The following is a 17,836-nucleotide window of genomic DNA, read 5'->3' on the forward strand; positions in this document are numbered from 1 at the left end:
AACCAAGCAACACCCTCCTCCCTGGCTGTGGTCCCCTCCCCCTCTGGAAGTCAAGAGGCCCGTGCAAAACAAGACTCCTCTCAAAAGGTCCTCCTGGCAGAGAAGCACGCCTCTAGCCGGGCATGCTCAGTGCAAAGGCAGGGCTGGAGGCGGGGGTGGTTCAAAGTTTTGGGCGGAGGGTCCAGGCTCCTCCCTCCGGCTGGGCAGTGCCGGGAAGCTGGAAGGGGAGCTGGAGGAAGGAGGCTGCGCAGGCCGGAGGAGTCGGCGGACCGCGCCGCGCCCCTGGCCCGCCGGGGACCTGGTTCACTGAGGACCTGGCGGGGATGGAGCTCCGAGCGGCGGGAGGGGGCAGCGCGCGGCAGCGGGTGGGATGCGGCGGGCCGGCCGCCTGAGCACCCCCGATGGCCCGTGGCGCGGCGACCTGCGGGAGCGACGCGCGGCTGCAGCTGGGCCGGGACGCGGTGCGGCCGGCGCCCGCGCTGCTGGTCCCCGCCGTGCTGCTGGGCACCGCACTCGGCCTCGGCCTCGGCCTCGGCCTCTGGCTCGGCTGCCGCGCCGCCCGCCCGCGTCCGCCGCACCAGGTGGGTCGGCCGAGCGGGCAACCGGGGTGTGGGGCGCGGGGACGCGGTCTTCCTCGGCCCTGTGGTCCGGGTTTCCATCCCCCTTCTCTGAGCCCATTTGAGCGTGATCTTGGGCATCGCTCGCAAAAGGTCTTGCCCTGGGGGATTCCCCTTCTGCTGCGGGAGGCGGCTGGAGACAGCGATTTCAGGGGGAGCCGGCCAAGTGACAGAAGGGCTCTGGCTTGGAGTTGCCCCGAAGTGTCTGCTCCATCTGACAACGCAGTGTGACCTTAGCTGATGAAGGCCTGCAGGCCTCAGTCTCCTCATCTGTAGCACTAAGCGTTTGGACCTATGGGCGGAGCTCAGCGTGGTGGACAGGAGGGCAGGGGATTTCCCCGCCCCTGGATGTCCGTTCTGCTTCCTCGCTGTGTGCATTACCCAGTTAGCTCCTCTTGAGTCCCAGCTGCTACATTAGCATGCATTCAACATTCGACCACACAGCAAAAGTTTGCCGAGCACCTTCTACTGCCAAGCATGGCCTAGGGGCTTAGACACCACATCAATGTACAGGATAAACCCTGATCCTGCCCCTGGAGGTTCACAGCCTCTGGATGGACAGATTTCAAGTAAACACTTGATTATAACACAGCCCCATCATGACTTGTGTGATGGGGAAATGAAAATGCTAGCATTTATTGAATTCTTGCTGTGTGCTGGGTGTTGAGCTACACTTTCTACCTGAAAATGATCTCATTGACTCTGCAAAACAGCTTGTGAGCTTCTTCCATTAATGTCCCCATTTTGCAGATGAGAAAACAGGCACAGAGAGGTTAAAATAACTTACCAAACGACAGGCGTGTGTGTCTAACCCCAAAGCCACTGGATGGGATTGGTCACAGGTGGCTGCCTGAAAGGGATTAATGGATGCTTCATATGGCAATTGTTATGGAATCGGATGTTGTGTGGAGGTATCGGGCATACAGCAGGCATTCCATCAGTGGTGGTATGATCACTGTTTTAGGTTCCTGCAGCTTTGACCTCTTTGAGGGATGAAATCTGGTGGGATCTGAGATAAGGTGGTGTGGTTTTGTTCCCCCATTCCTGGCCCACATGAGAAGGGGATGCATCCAGCAGATGTAAGCATCTCACATGGCAGGGGAATTCAGGGCCGTGTCATGCTGCAAAGGGGCGATAAAAGTTAAAATTAACATAGTGCAAGATGCTTGTAGGTAAGTTTGAGGTTGTCACATCCCGCTGGTGATTAAGAGACACTGGCTCCTTGTGTGAAGAGGGAAATAACACGTCAGAGCCTTTCCTGGGTGCCGGGCCCCTTGCCAGGAGTTTGCGGGCATTTGTTTCTATATTCTCACTCCAAGCCTTTGAGTGGGGGGACTGTCAACCTCACTTTCCAGGTGAGGACATCTAGGCTCTGCAAGGTTGTTCTCTGTCCAGGGTCACATGATGAATAAACAGTGGCTGGACTTCAACTGCAGTCTGTCTGAACCCCTAAGTCAGAGTGTTTAGTCATCCGCTACCTGGTAAGGTGGCAGTTGGTATCTGTTTTAGTCTGGGCTGCTATAACATAAATACCATCAAATGGGTAGCTGATAAACAACACAAACTTATTTCTCACAGTTCTGGAGGCCGAGAGTCCAAGATCAGAGTGCCAGCATGGTTGGGTTCTGGCTAAGGTCCTCTTCCAGGTTGCAGATGACTGACTTCTTGCTGTGTCCTCATATGGCAGAAGGGACAGGGGAGCTGCTGGGGCCTCTTTTATCAGGGCACTAATCCCATTCATGGGGGGCTCCACCCTCATGACCTAATCACCTCCCAAAGGCCCCGCCTCCAAATACCATCACCTTGGGGGTTAGAATTTCAACACATTAACTGAGAGGGAAAGGGACACAAGCATTCAGACCATAGAGTAGCCCATTTCGCAGTTGAGTAAGCTGAGGCTGACAGAGACTCACCAAGCTGTCCGGGTTTCCACAGCTGGTCGGTCACAGCTGCACTAGTCCAGTTGAGGGTGGTGGTGGCTCAGACCAGGTTTGTAGCTACGGAGGGGGCTCTGGCTCAAGGGTAGGGCTGATTGGATTTTCTGATGGTTTGGATGTGACCTTTGTAGCACTCCTTTCTAAGTGTCCTCCTTTCCTCCGTCTCCCGCCTCTAGTTTCTATTTCTAAAATAGAAGCAATATGACTGTCCTGGTTAAAAACCTCCAGTGGCTCCTGGTTACCTAAACAAGATCACGTCCAGTTTCCTCGCATGGTATATAAGGCGACTGACCTTCCCTGGGACATGGGCGCCCATGCATCCAGCCACCCAGAATCCCCTTGATCCCCAGATGTCGCTGCACCTCTGCACATCTGTTCTTTGCCTCTTGTCCCACCCATCCTTCAGGACCCAGAAAGAAAACCATGTAGGGAAGTGTTCCCAACCTCAGGCTGGATCAGACACTTCCTCCCTCTTGGGTCCCGGGTACTCTGTTCTCCTCCTGTGGTCCAGGTCACCCAGCTCATAATTCCGTCTTGCATCACTTTCCCTTTGTGGTTTCTGTTTTATTTTGTTTATTAGTTTTATTTATTTCATCATTAAAACTTTTTTTTTTTTGCATCAAAGTTACACATTCACATAATTTAAAATGTTCATTTGCAACCATTTCCCACGTTTCAGAAGCCGTCATATTCGACTCTTGTTCAGCTGGCTATCTTGGTCATTTACTCCTAAATAACCTGCTGACATGGCTGCTTGACTTCCCACTGCGGAAGTGCGCAGTGATTTAACTCTCTTTTCTCCCCTCCTTCCTATTTCCACCCTCCCCATCCACCATCACCACCTCCCTATGTGGTTATGGGGTAATTTTGGTGAAATCAGTATTTGGTGTTTTCGCTATTAAAATTCTGTAAACATAATTCACTGTCAGCCAGGGATCCGCTGTACTTATGATTACTTTCCTTTTTTGCACAATACTTTGTTTTCCCTGAAATGAATAATTACCCGTTTTTTTCATTTGCTTAGATTCTGTGTACTTACCATCTGTTTAACAGTAAACTTTCCCCCATTTGTCTACATTTTCTTTCAAGACATTTGAATACATTAGGTATTTGATCAGTTTTATCTTCTAGGAAAACTTCTCTCCCAGAAAGCTTCTGAACTCTCCAATATGAGCCGGTTGCCTCTAGACCGTTGCTGTTCTCATAGTGAACCAGAGCAATCTCATCAGCGTGGACTGGGAGCTTGTTAGAAATGCCAGTTCTTGGGCCCCACCCCAGACTCACCGATGAGAATCTCTGGAGGTGGGTCCAGCAAGCTGTGTTTAACAAGCCCTCCCATGGTCTCTTTGTTCTTAAAGTTCGAGAAACAGCTGCTGTAGGCTTTTGCTGTCACCATTGGGACCTCTTGGGGCCATCATGCTGGAACTTCTTCACCTCTCTCCTGGGTTGGACCCTCTTTCAGGATCTCCTACACTGTCTTTATTGGCTAATTTCCTCATTTGGGTGGAGCACATCTTCCAGTAGCTTTCTGAGAAAAGGATAGGTGGAAGTTTTTTTGAGAATTTCTATGTCTGAAAATATCTTTTTTCTATCTTTATACTTAATTTGGTTAGAGTAGTTAAGTTATAGAATTCCAGGTTGGAAATAATTTTCCCCCAGAATTTTGAAGGCATTTTCTCCATTTGTCTTTCAATTTCCATTGTTGATGTTGAGAAATCAGGTTGTATTCTGATCCTTGATATTTTGCATGGTATCTCTTTTTTTTCTTCTGTTCCTCAATAGAATCTTAAAGGATCTTTTCTTTACTCCCAGTATGTGAAATGCACCAGGATGGGTCTTGGTGGAAATCGAATGCTACTTATTGTACTGTGCATTCAGAAGGCCCTTTCAATCTAGAAATTCATTTTCTTGGTTTCTTTAATGACTCTTTTCTTTCTCTATGTTCTGTTGCTTCTTTCAGGAACTCCTATCAGTTTTTGGTTAAATTGGGCCTCTAATTATCTTCCTTCTCTCCTATTTTTGATCTCTTTGTCTTTTTATGCTATTTTCTGGGAGACTTTTCTCAACTTTATACTTGTACTGAGTTTTTCGTATTCTTAATTTTCAAGAGTTCTTTCTGTCCTCAGAATATTCTATGTTTTTACTAGCCTGTTCTTATTTTGTGACTGTAAAATCTTCTCTTATCTCTCTGAGGATATTATAATTGTTTGGTTTTAGTTTTCTTTTCCCCATGCAGTGTCTATTTCCTGCCTGCTTTTTCCTTTTGTTTGTTTTGGGGTTTGTCTTTCATATTAGAATCTGTCCTGAAATGGCTGGTGACCCTTGACCTCCTGGCCATTTTTAATTGGGGAGTAAAAAATCTGATACTCCTCCTTGGGTGACTGAGATTTTTCTTCTGGAGTCTTTACTGTACAGTGATTGGACCGGGTCCTTCCCTGCAGAAGGCTTGTGCTGGTCAGCTATGGCTGCTAAACAAACAACCCCCAAATCTCTGGCTTCATCTAACCTTGCCTGCCCCACCCCCAACTGCTCCAGACACATGGGCTTCCCTGGACATGCTGAGCATGCTTGTGCCTCAGGGCCTTTGCACTTGCTGTGCCCTCACCCTGAAATGCTTGTCCCTGTGATATCTGAATGGCTTGCTCTCTCACTTCCATCCAGTTTCTTTTCAAATGCCACCTTGTCCAAGAGGCCTTCCCCTCCCATCACTCTCCATTCCCCCATCCTCCATTGACTTTCCCTATAGCACTTACACCTCCAACACACTATATATTTATTTCTTTGTTTGCTTATGTCTCTCTTCTGTCACTAGAACGTAAACTCCATGAAGGCAGCAACTTTGTTTGTTTTGTTCATTACTCTATTCCCAGTGACTAGATTAAGGCTTGACACTGAGTAGATGCTCTGTAATAGTTGGTGACTAGCTCAGTGACAAACTGGTGATATATCCTCGGTTCAAGATTATATCCATGAGCAGCCAGTGGTCAAAGAGAGGCTTGATAAGTGTCTCTGGTATAATAGGATTTTCAGTACAGTAGATAATTATGTTCTATAAAATCAGGGCAAACGTAGGATTAGCAAATACTGAAGCATCGCTCCCAGGGGAGATGCAGGGTTTTGTCTCTACAAGATCCTGGTCACAATATTTTCATTAACCAATCAATACGTGTGTTTATGTGTGTTTCTGTTTAAAGACGCCTCATTTAACATGGTTGATTCATTAACCTTGAACTCACAGCCAATAGCACTATAACTCATGCCTGAACAAAGGAAATCTAATACATACATTTTCTCCATAAGGCACATCACAGCCTCCTTGTCCTTAGAAACACTAGACAACACGTAGGGGTCATTTTCAACAAAATCACCAACAAAAATGCTAAAAAAGAATGGTACTAAATAGAACATGGAAAGGACACTTGTTTGCAGTATGAGCTCAGACAAGAAAGTAGAGTGTGGCCTTGTTCGGTCTCATTTGGAAACTGCACATCGGGCAATTCACATTTTTCACATTTCTGCTCGTGTCCAGGAAGGACCGCAAATGCACCCCAAGTGTCGGTTTGGGGGATTACAAATAAATTTACCAAGTAGGCAAATTTGCAAATACAGAATCCACAAAAAATGAGCATAAACTGTAGCTCACAACAGAAACTATTCTATAGTTTAAGGTTACCTAAGATATTTTCTTAAAAATTATCCAGTCACATTATAGGAAGTAATAGGAATTTTAATATTTATGTGTCATTCTCCATGTTAAGCTGTTACCCCACCCCAAGGAGCTCACAGGCTACAGGAGCTGGGGAAGTGGGGACCAACTCAGAAAAATGATGGAATGAGCTTTTTTAAAATTAATTAATTAATTAACTGATTTATTTTTGGCTGCGTTGGGTCTTCGTTGCTGCATGCGGGCTTTCTCTAGTTGCAGTGAGCAGGGACTACTCTTCATTGCAATGCACGGGCTTCAGTAGTTGTGGCATGCGGGCTCAGCAGTTGTGGCTGGTGGGCTCAGTAGTTGTGGTTCGCGGGCTCTAGAGTGCAGGCTATAGTAGTTGTGGCACACGGGCTTAGTTGCTCTGCGGCATGTGAGATCTTCCTGGCCCGGGGCTCGAACCCATGTCCCCTGAACTGGCAGGCGGATTCTTAACCACTGCACCACCAAGGAAGCCCTGGAATGAGCTTTGATCCAAGTATTGCTTCCAGGTCCTGAGGACACACTGAGATGGGGCTTTGGGGCTTGTCAGGAGGGTGACACCTGGACAGTCTTGAAGGATGTGGGCCTGACTCCAGGTGGAGGGAAGCACTGCACACAGAGGGCCAGGCCCGGAGCAGAGATGAGCAGCCATGATGGCTGGGGGTGGGGAGTAGATGGCTCATGTCACAGGGGCACTAGGCTGACCAATTTCAATGTGTTCCCCCCACCCCACCTTTGGATTTCAGAAAGATGACTCTCAGAGTCTGCTCAAGAATTTGGAGCCTAACGTTCAGACGCCGTCGGAAACCGGCTCCCCATCCAGGAGGAGGAAGAGAGAAGCACTGACTTCAAAGGATGAGGAGGTTCTGAACGTAAGCTGGGTGTTTGGGGTGCATTGGAAGAGACTCACACTGGGTGTCCCGTGCCCTACCTGGATTTCATCCAGAGGAGCCCCAACAGATCTCATGTCCCAGTAGGCTTCTTTTTGAGGTATAATTTACATAGAAAAAATGCACAGATTTTAAGCTTACAGTTTAATGAGTGACAAGTGTATACACCCCTGTAACCAAGACCCCAATCGGGAACGTTCCTTTACTCCGGGAAGTTCTCTAGTGCCCCTTTCATAGGCAGCCACTGCTGTGATTTCCATCGCCATGATTGGTTTTGCTGTTCTAGAATTTTACATGAATACAATCACCTGCTTTCCTGTGCCTGCTGATCCCAGTCGTCGTTGCACTTGTCCCTTTTAATTGCTCAGCCTGCTGTGGGGATGTGTCACAGTGTGGGTTGTTTTCCAGTGCTTGGCTGTTCTGAACAAGGCTTCTGTGAATGTGTGTAAATTTGTTTGTTTTCATTTTGTTTTATTTCTTTTAAGTAAATATCTAGGAGTGGGAGTTCTGGGCCTCTGATGGAGATGTTAAAAGATGGGTGCTCCCTGTACCTTCCTCGTTGCTCCTTTCCCCGCTCCATCCAGCCTGAATCAGCCCATAGGGCATCACTTCCTGCATAAGCTCCATGGATGGAGAGGGCGTTTCTTCCAAAGATGTGTTCTTGCTAGTCACTTCCTGGTCCCTAGAAAGGACCAGACTCCAGTCATTTGCCCATTTGACTCCAGCCTCAATTGCCCAAAGGTGAATATAGACATCTAGGTAGGTAGGTAGGGGGAGAGAGAGAGAGAGAGAGAGAGAGAGAGAGAGAGAGAGAGGTGCTGGGAAAAGGGGAAAGACTGGAACCAAGTTTCTTATTTAGCATCTACTGAATTCCAGGCATTTCCACGTGTCATTTTTGAGTCATGTAAACACTCGTGTGAATTCTCTCATGCAATCCTCTCAGCACCCCATGATGTAGACCTTGTTTATTTGCCCATTTTCCAGATGGGGAAACTGAGGCTCGTGGAGCCAGGTCACTGTCCTCAGTCACGTAGCTGAGATTTGGGCCTGGGGGTGTTCAGCTCCTGCCCAGGAGGGCTGCTTCCCCACAGCCCGCAGCCTCTGACACTCAGTCATGTTCTGCGGCTTCTGCTTGCCAATCAAGGAAAGTGCGTTGTGTATTCTAAAACAAATTTCACCAAAAAGTTGGAAATGAATAGGGAAAGCTTCTAGTTAAGCTGAAAATTCAGTGTTCGAGTCCCCCCCCGTCTGTACTTCCCAAGGGTTCCGGAGACAGGGCTTCCCTTCCCCACGCTGGGCCAGACCCCGTGGAGCAATCAGCTGCCCTCCCAGGGCTGAGACGTGGGGAGCTGGAGAGGAAGAGAGAGCGCCTGGCTGTTCCTGGAGATGAGTCCTCCCTTCCTTGTCTGTGCTGTGTGTCTCGAGCTCACACTCCCAGCCTCTCTGTTTCCAGGTGCTTGTCTTTCCATGTGTGTCTGTCTATGTGTGTATCAGTGCATCTCGCTGCATGTCCATCTCTGTTTTTGTGTATCTCTTTCCATGTGCATCTCTGTGGGCCTGTGTGTGAGAGTGTGACAGTGTAGCTTTGTGATTTCTCCCTGTCTTAGTTTCTCTCTCTCCCTCATCTATCCCTATGCCTCTGTTCCCCTCACCCCATAGGATTAAAACCCTGCTCACAGCAATGAAAACATACGTCCACGCAAAAACATGTGCACAAATGTTCCTGACAGCCCTAATCACAATAGCCAAAACGTGGAAACCCAAATGTCCATCAGCTGACGAATGAATGAACAGAATGTGGTCCTTCCATACAATGGAATACTGTTCAGCCACAAAAACAACATGAATGAAACTTGAAAATAGTATGCTAACTGAAAGAAGCCAGTCACAAAGGACCACATGTTATAGGATTCCATTCATCTGAAATGTCCAGAACAGGTAAACTTACAGACACCAAAAGTAGATTGGTGGTCGCTTAGGGTGGGGCGGGGAATGGAAGGGGTAGGGGTAATAGCTAAAGGGTACAGGTTTCCTACTGAGATGATAAAAATGTTCTAAAACTGACTGTGGTAATGGTTGCACATATCTGTGGATATACCAAAAAGTATTCAATTTACATGGTTCAGCTGCATAAATTATATCTCAATAAACCTATTTGAAAAAAAACCCTTCTCACAGAGAGGGCAGCCTCAGATATGATACAAACAACGTTGGCTTTGGGATCCAGAACCCTGGAACCCAGGCCCAGCTCTGTCACCTGTGTGCTGTTGGGCAAGAGAAATAACCTCTCTGAGCCTCAGAGTTCTCAGTTTTGTGTTGACAGTAGTGGTGGCGGCCCCACAGGGTCACCCATGAATCAACTCTGTGAACACTCCTACCACAGAATGAGTCAGTCTTTGCCGGGGAGCCAAGTCTCTCCACCTCCCCAGAAGTCTATCTAACCCATTTCTTCCACCTAGTAATGTTTTACCTGTTAACCATTAGCTGTGCCTCGCCGATGCCCATTATCAAGCTAATAATTGCCAAGAGTTAAGTTAAAGGTCTGCCCGTTCCAGTGACCGGCTTTGCCAAAATGCCCCTGCCCTCTGCGGGCTGAGCTTGTCAAGGAATGAGGACAGGGCTGATTTTGACAGGGCAAGTTGAGCTGTAACTCTGACATCCTCCAATGCCCAGAAAACCAAGGCATGTGGGGTCCACGGCACTCCTTGCATGAACTCTATTTTGATAAATAACTCATGTTAGCCACAAACAAACAACATTCCAGAAGGCTCTGAGGCATGCTACTCTCCAGCCTCCTCCTGTCCTTTGGCTGTGGAGGAGGGAGGGTGCATACCTCCCCTCTGGAGGTATTTGTGCATTTGCTGCAAAGAGCACCTTTTGTCAGAGAGTGAAATGGCTTTTCTTTTCCTACAATTATGTTTTAGCCAATTTTCAGAATAACCACACTGCTTTAGCTGAAGAAGTTTTACATTGTAAATTTGCACTACAGCCAATTTTCTGAATAATTGTGTTGGTATGGTTGGGGAGATGATCAGACTTTGGAGGACTTCTGAACTTAATAAGAAGAGCCGTGAAAAACTAAAAACAGCCAGGCTCCCGGTTCCCAGGTTCTGCTTCTGTCCATCTCAGGTGGACCCCTGTGTCTATATTCTTTGCTTCCTGTATTATGTGTTTCCCTTGAAATGCAATGTTTGTTTGGTGTCTCCTCTTTAGAAGATGCACTCCTGGAAGGCAGAGACCAAGCCTTCCTCTCATTTTCTACCCCTTTCATTCCGTCCTTTCTTTTCACCTCTGTTTGGAAGGAGTTTAAAAATGCATAGTGCGGGCTTCCCTTGTGGCGCAGTGGTTGAGAGTCCGCCTGCCGATGCAGGGGACGCGGGTTCGTGCCCCGGTCCGGGAAGATCCCACATGCCGCCGAGCGGCTGGGCCTGTGAGCCATGGCCACTGAGCCTGCGTTTTCGGAGCCTGTACTCCACAACGGGAGAGGCCACAACAATGAGAGGCCCGCGTACCGCAAAAAAAAAAAAAAAAATGCGCAGTGCTCTTTCTACTTGTGCACCGTTCCTTGAAAAAGTGTGTTTCCACTGGACCATCAGCCAGGGCCGGCTTCATAGGTGGACATGCCCTATGGTCACACAGACCCCGTGCCCAGTCACCACATCCCCTTCTCCCCCCGCCCCCTGCCAGTTTCTGGACTCTGCTGTCTTGAAATTCTTAATCATTTTGACTAAGACCCACCCCCCCTGCCGCTGTTTTCATTTTGCACGGGGCCCCACAGATTATGTCACCCGTTCTGAAGTCAGCCTTTTTGGTCTTACTGCCACGCTTTGCTGTTGTACCAGTCCCCCAGCTAAGAGAGTGGGACTGGCTGCTGGCAGCTGGGGACGGACCTTGCTCTGATCCCTCGGATCCAAGGAAAGCCAGGAAGGGTTTTAAGCCAGGAAGTGATGGGAATTGTATGGTTTTTGATGGCCACGGGGGGAGAATGGGTTGGAAAGTGTCCACCTCGGAGCCTTCCTTTGCCTTTCCATAAAATGGGCCTGATTACGATAGCACCAACCTCCCCAAGCTGACTGTCGTGTGATAAGGAAATGAGCAAACACGCGTCAAATGCCAGCACATAGTAGGCCCTCAATACATGGATGGGGAGCCAGGGAAGAGGCTGTTGCTGCCCCTTGGGGTAAATATAATGGTGACTTGGGCCAGGGCTGTGGATTTGAGAGATGTTTAGGAGGTTAAGTTGGTGGGATTTGTGGTCGATTGGATGTGGCAGATATGGGAGCGACAAGTATCTCAGGATCCAACTTGTGTCCCTGGGGCGTGGTGAAGCATAACTCTTCCTCTTGTTCTCATTTGTGTCATGTCGAAGAAGATGGATGGTGTCAGCTGAAGAGGAGGGACTCTGGAGCCAGGGAATTTGATTCAAATCCTGATTCTGACATTTAATAGCTGTGTCACCTTGGGCGCACAGCTCAACCTCTCTGTGTCATCTTCCCCATCTGGGAAATGGCAGGGTCCTTGGAAGTTTAAGGATGGATAGATGGACATATGAATGGTCCTTAAGTTTAAGGACCACATGTTGGTGGTCTTTCCCCATTCTTGTCATCTAAATCTGTTTTTGCGGGTCCGAAGAGAGAGATAGACATGACAAGAACTGGGGCCCTTGCCCCAGAGCTTCCCCCCTGCCCTGCTCAGAAGGGCACACGGCGACACCCTCTCAGGAGATGTATACGGGCCACGTCACGGGCTCTGTCAGGTGCTGTTTCAACGTCACACAACGTGAGGAAGCCATAAATTCTTCTGCTTTCCTCGTGATAGGATATGTAATTCCAAGGAGAACTCAGCAATCAGAAATCAGTCATTTGTTATGGAGTTCTTTTTTTTAAGATTTAGTTGCAAAGCGTTGGAATCGACGTGGATGCAGTTTTCACCTGCCAGCCAGTTCAGAATTGCTGAGTAGAGATTCCTCCCAGCTTGGAGTGCTGGGTTCCTGAACTGCTGCCCGCTCAACTTCATTCACCTGCTGGTTGTGGCCAAGCATTTATTCAGCACCGACCGTGCAAAGTGCAGGGGCGACCCTGACAGGAGAGCGATATGGAAAGGATGTGGGGCCTTTCTATATCGTGTGGAGCTGGCACAAATCAGTCCATCCAGCTGTGGTTGGGGAGATGATCCCTGAGCAGTGTTTGTTGGTGGCTCTTTACTACCGTGACTTATAGCTGTCCATCGCCTCACTTCTGCTGTATTCCAGCAGCTCTGCCGGGAGCTTTATCCACACCGTCCTTGGGGGCAGATGCGCTACCTGCTTACTGCCTAGGAACACTGAGGCTCAGAAAAGTGAAAAGACCTTTCCAACCACTATTTTTTTTTTTTTTTTGCGGTACGTGGGCCTCTCACTGTTGTGGCCTCTCCCGTTGCGGAGCACAGGCTCCGGACGCGCAGGCCCAGCGGCCATGGCTCACGGGCCCAGCCGCTCCGCAGCATGTGGGATCCTCCTGGACCGGGGCACGAACCCGCGTCCCCTGCACCGGCAGGCGGACTCTCAACCACTGCGCCACCAGGGAAGCCCGCACCACTACTTTTCACTTAAGGGTCTAATCAAAAGCCTTGCATGCATATTGCCACACGTAAGTGCTTATACGCCTGGCAATGCTAAAAATATATGGTTCCTTATTCCACCAAAAAGTGGTTCACAAGTTTTAGGAAAACTTTTGGTGTTGTCAGGTTATTTAAATCCTTACTTCTTCCAAAGCTGAACGCTTGGAATTAAATGAATAGTGTGCTATCTAACATTGGTCCGTTCGCCCACCCACCCATCTGTACATCTACCCCTCCCACAGCCATCCCTACACCCATCTATCCATCCATCCACCTGCCCATTCACCTGTTCATCTGTCCATCCATTCATATGTCTATCTATCCATCCATCCATCCATCCATCCATCCATCCATCCATCCATCCTTCCATCCATCCATCCCTCCTTCTAGCAAGTAAACACTAAATGTGCTTATTATGGGCCCTTCATGAGGCCACTGTTACAAATGGGATGTGGCATTTTGGAAACTCTTGGTGGTTTGTCCTTCATTTTACTGAAAGCCCCCATGCCATTTGTTTTTTTTTTTTCCCTTCCCAGGAATGTGAGCCATCTTTCAATGGCAATATCACAGCGTTTGCACTGAAGGCAAAAGTCGTCTATCCCATCAATCAGAAGTTCCGGGTGAGAGTCCTGAGCTCCGTCTTAGAAATGCAATTAACCAGTAATGTGCTAGAGATTGGGGTAGGAGAAGGGGGATTAAATGTGCAATTTGGGGTCCTATTTGAGGATTTTATGGCAAGTCATTTTAATAGAGATAATTTTGTGGCTTTGTAATGGAGCATAACTTTAGGGTTAATCCATTTTATGACAGTGTTGTCAGGGACAGGGTATGCGCATGGTATATATAGCAAGGTATCCACAGGGACACCAGGTGACAGCACAGCAGGGCAGCCTCTGCCCTGACCTTTTAACACTAGTACAAATACTAACAAGTTACTAACATTAATCCTTACAGACCCTGGGACTAATGCCAGCAGCTGACGCTGAACATTTACTGCGGGGCTGGCACAGTGCTAAGCATTTGTCATACATTACACATTTCAGTATTCCTTGCAACATTCCTAGAAGGTAAATAATATTGTCCTCTCCACTTTATGCATAAGGAAACTGAGGCCAGGAGAGGTGAATGATCTGCTCAAGGTCATACTGCAGGAAGTGGCAGGGCAAGAGTCGAACCCTCAGGTCTTACACCCGGAGCCAGGAGTTCACACCTGTGGCTGGGAGTTTTGCAGAGAGCAGCATATTCCTTGATGTTTCAAGGAGCCCTCGGCCTATGTGATGCTCCACGAAAAAAATAGTTCCCTGGTCAAGTAAGTTGAGGAAAGTGCTGCCTACTCTCCTGGAGATAAAGAGGACAGACTCAAACCCAGCCGTTTACTCTTGGCCATTTCCTGACTTCTCAGGACCTCAGTTTCTTCATCAATAAAATGGGGGTAAAGGGCCCTCCTGCCTCACCCAGTTGTCTTGAGGGTGAGACAGGGAATTAGGCACAGGGCTTAGAACAGTGTGTGATGTCTGCGCACTCAGTACGTGCTCAGTTTTTTAAATTATTATTTGCTTCTGAGGACAGCCAGAGCCTATCGAAGGCTCTGAGAATTCCTGTACCAAAGAAATGATTCTACCTTGTTCACGCAGACTTTCCCAAACTAATCTTTCTGTGGGACCCTCACAGTGAGCAGTAACTGATTATAGTTCATGGGACTGCTCCCCGGAACACACATTGGGAACCACTTCCTTCACCATCTGGTGGGTGCGTGAAGGTGCAAAACTCCCAGACCTGGGGCATTCATTCGTCATCAGCACCCGTGCTAGGCAGGCTCTGTGGTGGGCACTGGTGGTTATCCAGTGGTCAGGAGAGCACTGTCCTCACCCTGGAGGCCCTCCCAGCCTGGCGGACATTGCAGGATGGCGTGTGATAGCAGGCAGGACAGAAATGACCAGGGTCCTGTGGAACCCGGTGTGGGCCAGGCCCGGGGATCAGGGTAGGAAGATTGAGGGGTCTGTGTCTGGAGGGGGGGATGCTTCAGCCCAGCAGACAGTGAGTTAGGGGTGTTTCAGGCAGGGGGACAAGAGTCTGGAAAGGCTCAGAAGCATGAAATGATAGTGAGGGTTGGAGCTGGCCACCAGCTCAGTGCTACCTGGGCATGCACCTCTGGGGGCAGCAGGAGACGAAGCTGGACATAGGGATGGCTGACATTTGCTGAGCTCTCTGGCTGTGCCAGGCACTAGGCTATGACCTCATGTGGTCATGGCAGTGCAAGGGGCTTGAGTTCCTCGTTAAGGGGCTTTGAGTCTATCCGAGGGCAGGTCAGTGGACAGAGCGGGCCTGGGGTCTGGGTCAGCAGCCAGAGAGGTGGGGCAGGGCAGGCGGGCTGCTGGGGAGGTCAGAGCTGGCGGCCGAGGGTGGGTACAGGTGGGCCATCGGGGAACAGACCCAGACTAATAGCTGGAGGGGAGGAGCCTGGTGCAGAGGGGCTGGCCTTTGGGGACAAGTGATGTGACAAGAGCTGTGACGAAGGCCCCTAGGGCCGTGGCCGTGCCCCTGGGGCAGAAGCTCCACGGTGTCCACTCATACCCTCCCTGCCTATCCCGGTTTGGCCTTCCTGGGAGCCACCGCGTGTGTCACTGGCGGAATTACGGAAACACTCATGATGGGTCATGTGGATTGAGAGTACACTTTCTCTCCTGCCCCCCAGCCTCTGGCCGACGGTTCCTCCAACCCATCTCTGCACGAAACCTTAAAGCAGGCAGTCTTGCCGAACCAGCCCGTGGAGGCATCGCCTTCCAGCAGCCTGGGGAGCCTGAGCCAGGCTGAGAAGGACGACTGCAGCTCCTCGTCCAGCGTCCACTCGGCCGCCAGTGACGACAGGTTCCTCGGTCGCACCTTCCTGGGGGCGAGCAGCTTCCCCGAGGCACTGACCTGCGAGAGGTGAGGAGGGGGTGGGATGGAGGATGCAGACTGATAGGCTGTATCATGCTCAGTGGAGGAAGTGGAGGCCCAGAGAGGTTAAGGACTCGGCCATGGACACACAGCGACCCAGTGTCAGAGTTGGAGCTGAATGTGTGCTGTTGGCCAGCGTGGGGGTCAGGGAGCCAGGCCTGAGCCCTGGGGAGAGACAGAGGGGACCTCCTTTAATCACTGACCTGCCCCATGCACTGCATAGCAGCAGCTAGCACTGGTTAAGTGTCTTCTGTGTACAAAATATTAAGCACTTTGCAGGGATTAATTCTCTTTTGAGCACGAGGAGAAGGTCTGTCTTATTCACAGCTGTGCACGACCACCCAGTGGGAGCCTGGGACAGGCACAGTGATGAGCAAGTATTAATCAGTCAATGAATTAATTCCTCTTAACAGCCCTATGTTGTTACGGTTGTGTAGTAGGTGCTAATATTGCCCTCATTTTCAAAGAATAAAATGAGACACAGAGAGGCAGAGTGACTTGCCCAAGGTCACACAGCAGGTGAGTGTCGGAGCCTGGTGTGACCCTACCACCTTATCTTGCAGCCCATGCTCTAAATCACCAAACTGTCCAGCCCAGAGTAAGGCTTAGCACCCAGTAGGTGCTCAAAAAACTAGTCAGCAGGTTTGCACGTCAGTCCTCAGGCCTCTCTCAGATCTGAATTTCCGTGAGTCCAAGGAGCCCTGGGTGATTTGAACCAGGCATGGCCTGGCTCAGGGCTGTGCAAAGAGTGGGCTCAGAACCCTGAGCTTGGTGTTGACTCTGAAGGTGGACCCGGGAAGGAGGGACTTCGTTTAATTGCAGCTTTCTTGGCTCCCCTGCCTGGCTGGGAAGGGGTGTTTCTTCCCATTCGGACAAAGAAGACTTGAACAGTTCAGGGGGGAGTGTAGTCATTTAAAATGCATTTGCCTATGTCGGAGAAAAGGTCAAAGGCCTTTATCTTCACACTGTCAGTTATCTGCCCCCGTGACCACGTGACCACTACTTGATTTCTCTGACCCTTGACTTCCTGAGTCAGTTTCCTCATCTGTAAATGGCTGTGAGAATGTGTACGTGATGGCAGAAAGGAAGGATGACACGTGACACTAGACAGGAAAATGCGGGGCAGGGGGGCCTGGGGGGCGTGCTCTTTTTCATCTCTCACCTTCCGTCTCTTCCTGTGTCCTGTCTTTGATGTCTCGGGCAGCCGTTTCCTTCTAGTCGCAGGTGACTTTCAGATGGCTACTTGGATTGCTCCTTGTGCACCTGGGGTGGCTGTGAGCAATCTCTGCATGCCGCAGAATTTAAAATCTGGAGTCAGGATGCACCGTGGCTTATCCTGCAGGGATGTACTGATAACTCGGTAACCTTACCCCCCACATCAAATACTCTGAAAGTCTCTTCTGTTTCTCTTTGGACTTTTCAGCGTGGACCTCGACTTGTGTATCTACAACCTTCACTTGAAAGACCTGCTGCATCTGGACACGGCGCTGAGGCAGGAGAAGCACATGGTAGGTAGAGCACTCGGGACCCGGGAGACAGGCTCTCCGTGTGCATGGAGTCCCGGAGACCCTTGGGAAACGGGTGTCGGTGACAGCGGAGCCGCCACAAGGGGAAGGCAGAGCAGGGTTAGGCGTCCGACCACAAAATGGAAAGGCAATTCGTGCCTGCAGACGGGTAGCAGGATTTACTTTACCCAGTGCCATGGGGTTAAAAGCAGAAAGCTGTGTACCTACTCTCTGCGCACACCTCCTGATGGAGACCAAAGAGAACAGGATTTTTAGCGGAATGATAATAGCGATCATAAGATTAATGAGTGCTCACTATATACTAGGTCCTGGGGGTGTTACACAGGTGGTTATTTTAAAGCTCACACAACCTGGCAAGGTGGGTGCCATCCTTATGTCCACTTTACAGATGGGAAAACTGAGGCACAGAGTGGAGACTGGCCCTAAGTCATAAAGTTCTAAGTTGGGGCTGAGATGGGAAGTTGAGTACCTTCTTATGGGTGTGCATTCTCCGAGTGAAGGAAGGAGAAATCAGAGCCATGGAGGAAACAAGATTGGTCTCTGCCAGATGCACATGGATCCATACTGGATCCAGGTTACAGAAAATCAGAGGGATGAGTCCCACTGTAGCTACAGAACCTCCATGGGTTAGCCAGGC

The 17,836-nt window shown here is 49.6% G+C and overlaps 1 protein-coding gene across 9 annotated transcripts in view; it reads left to right on the forward strand.

Annotated features, from left to right (window-relative positions):
* Nucleotides 1-223: 223 nt before the first annotated feature.
* Nucleotides 224-17,836, forward strand: part of EVC (EvC ciliary complex subunit 1) — an 84,620-nt gene continuing 67,007 nt past the window's right edge. For all 9 annotated transcript variants that reach the window (XR_003795551.1, XR_003795552.1, XR_003795553.1 and 6 more), the window contains exons 1-5: nucleotides 224-581; nucleotides 6,992-7,117; nucleotides 13,270-13,353; nucleotides 15,429-15,661; nucleotides 17,097-17,181. Coding sequence is in view for 6 of the 9 variants with exons in the window: in XM_029234960.1 (XP_029090793.1) it covers nucleotides 402-581; nucleotides 6,992-7,117; nucleotides 13,270-13,353; nucleotides 15,429-15,661; nucleotides 17,097-17,181 (708 nt within the window). In the remaining 3 variants the exon portion in view is untranslated. The remainder of the gene's footprint in view (nucleotides 582-6,991; nucleotides 7,118-13,269; nucleotides 13,354-15,428; nucleotides 15,662-17,096; nucleotides 17,182-17,836) is intronic.

Source organism: Monodon monoceros, unplaced genomic scaffold, assembly GCF_005190385.1.
Source record: "Monodon monoceros isolate NGI ecotype Baffin Bay Population unplaced genomic scaffold, NGI_Narwhal_1 Super_Scaffold_20, whole genome shotgun sequence".
Classification (NCBI taxonomy): Eukaryota; Metazoa; Chordata; class Mammalia; order Artiodactyla; family Monodontidae; genus Monodon; species Monodon monoceros.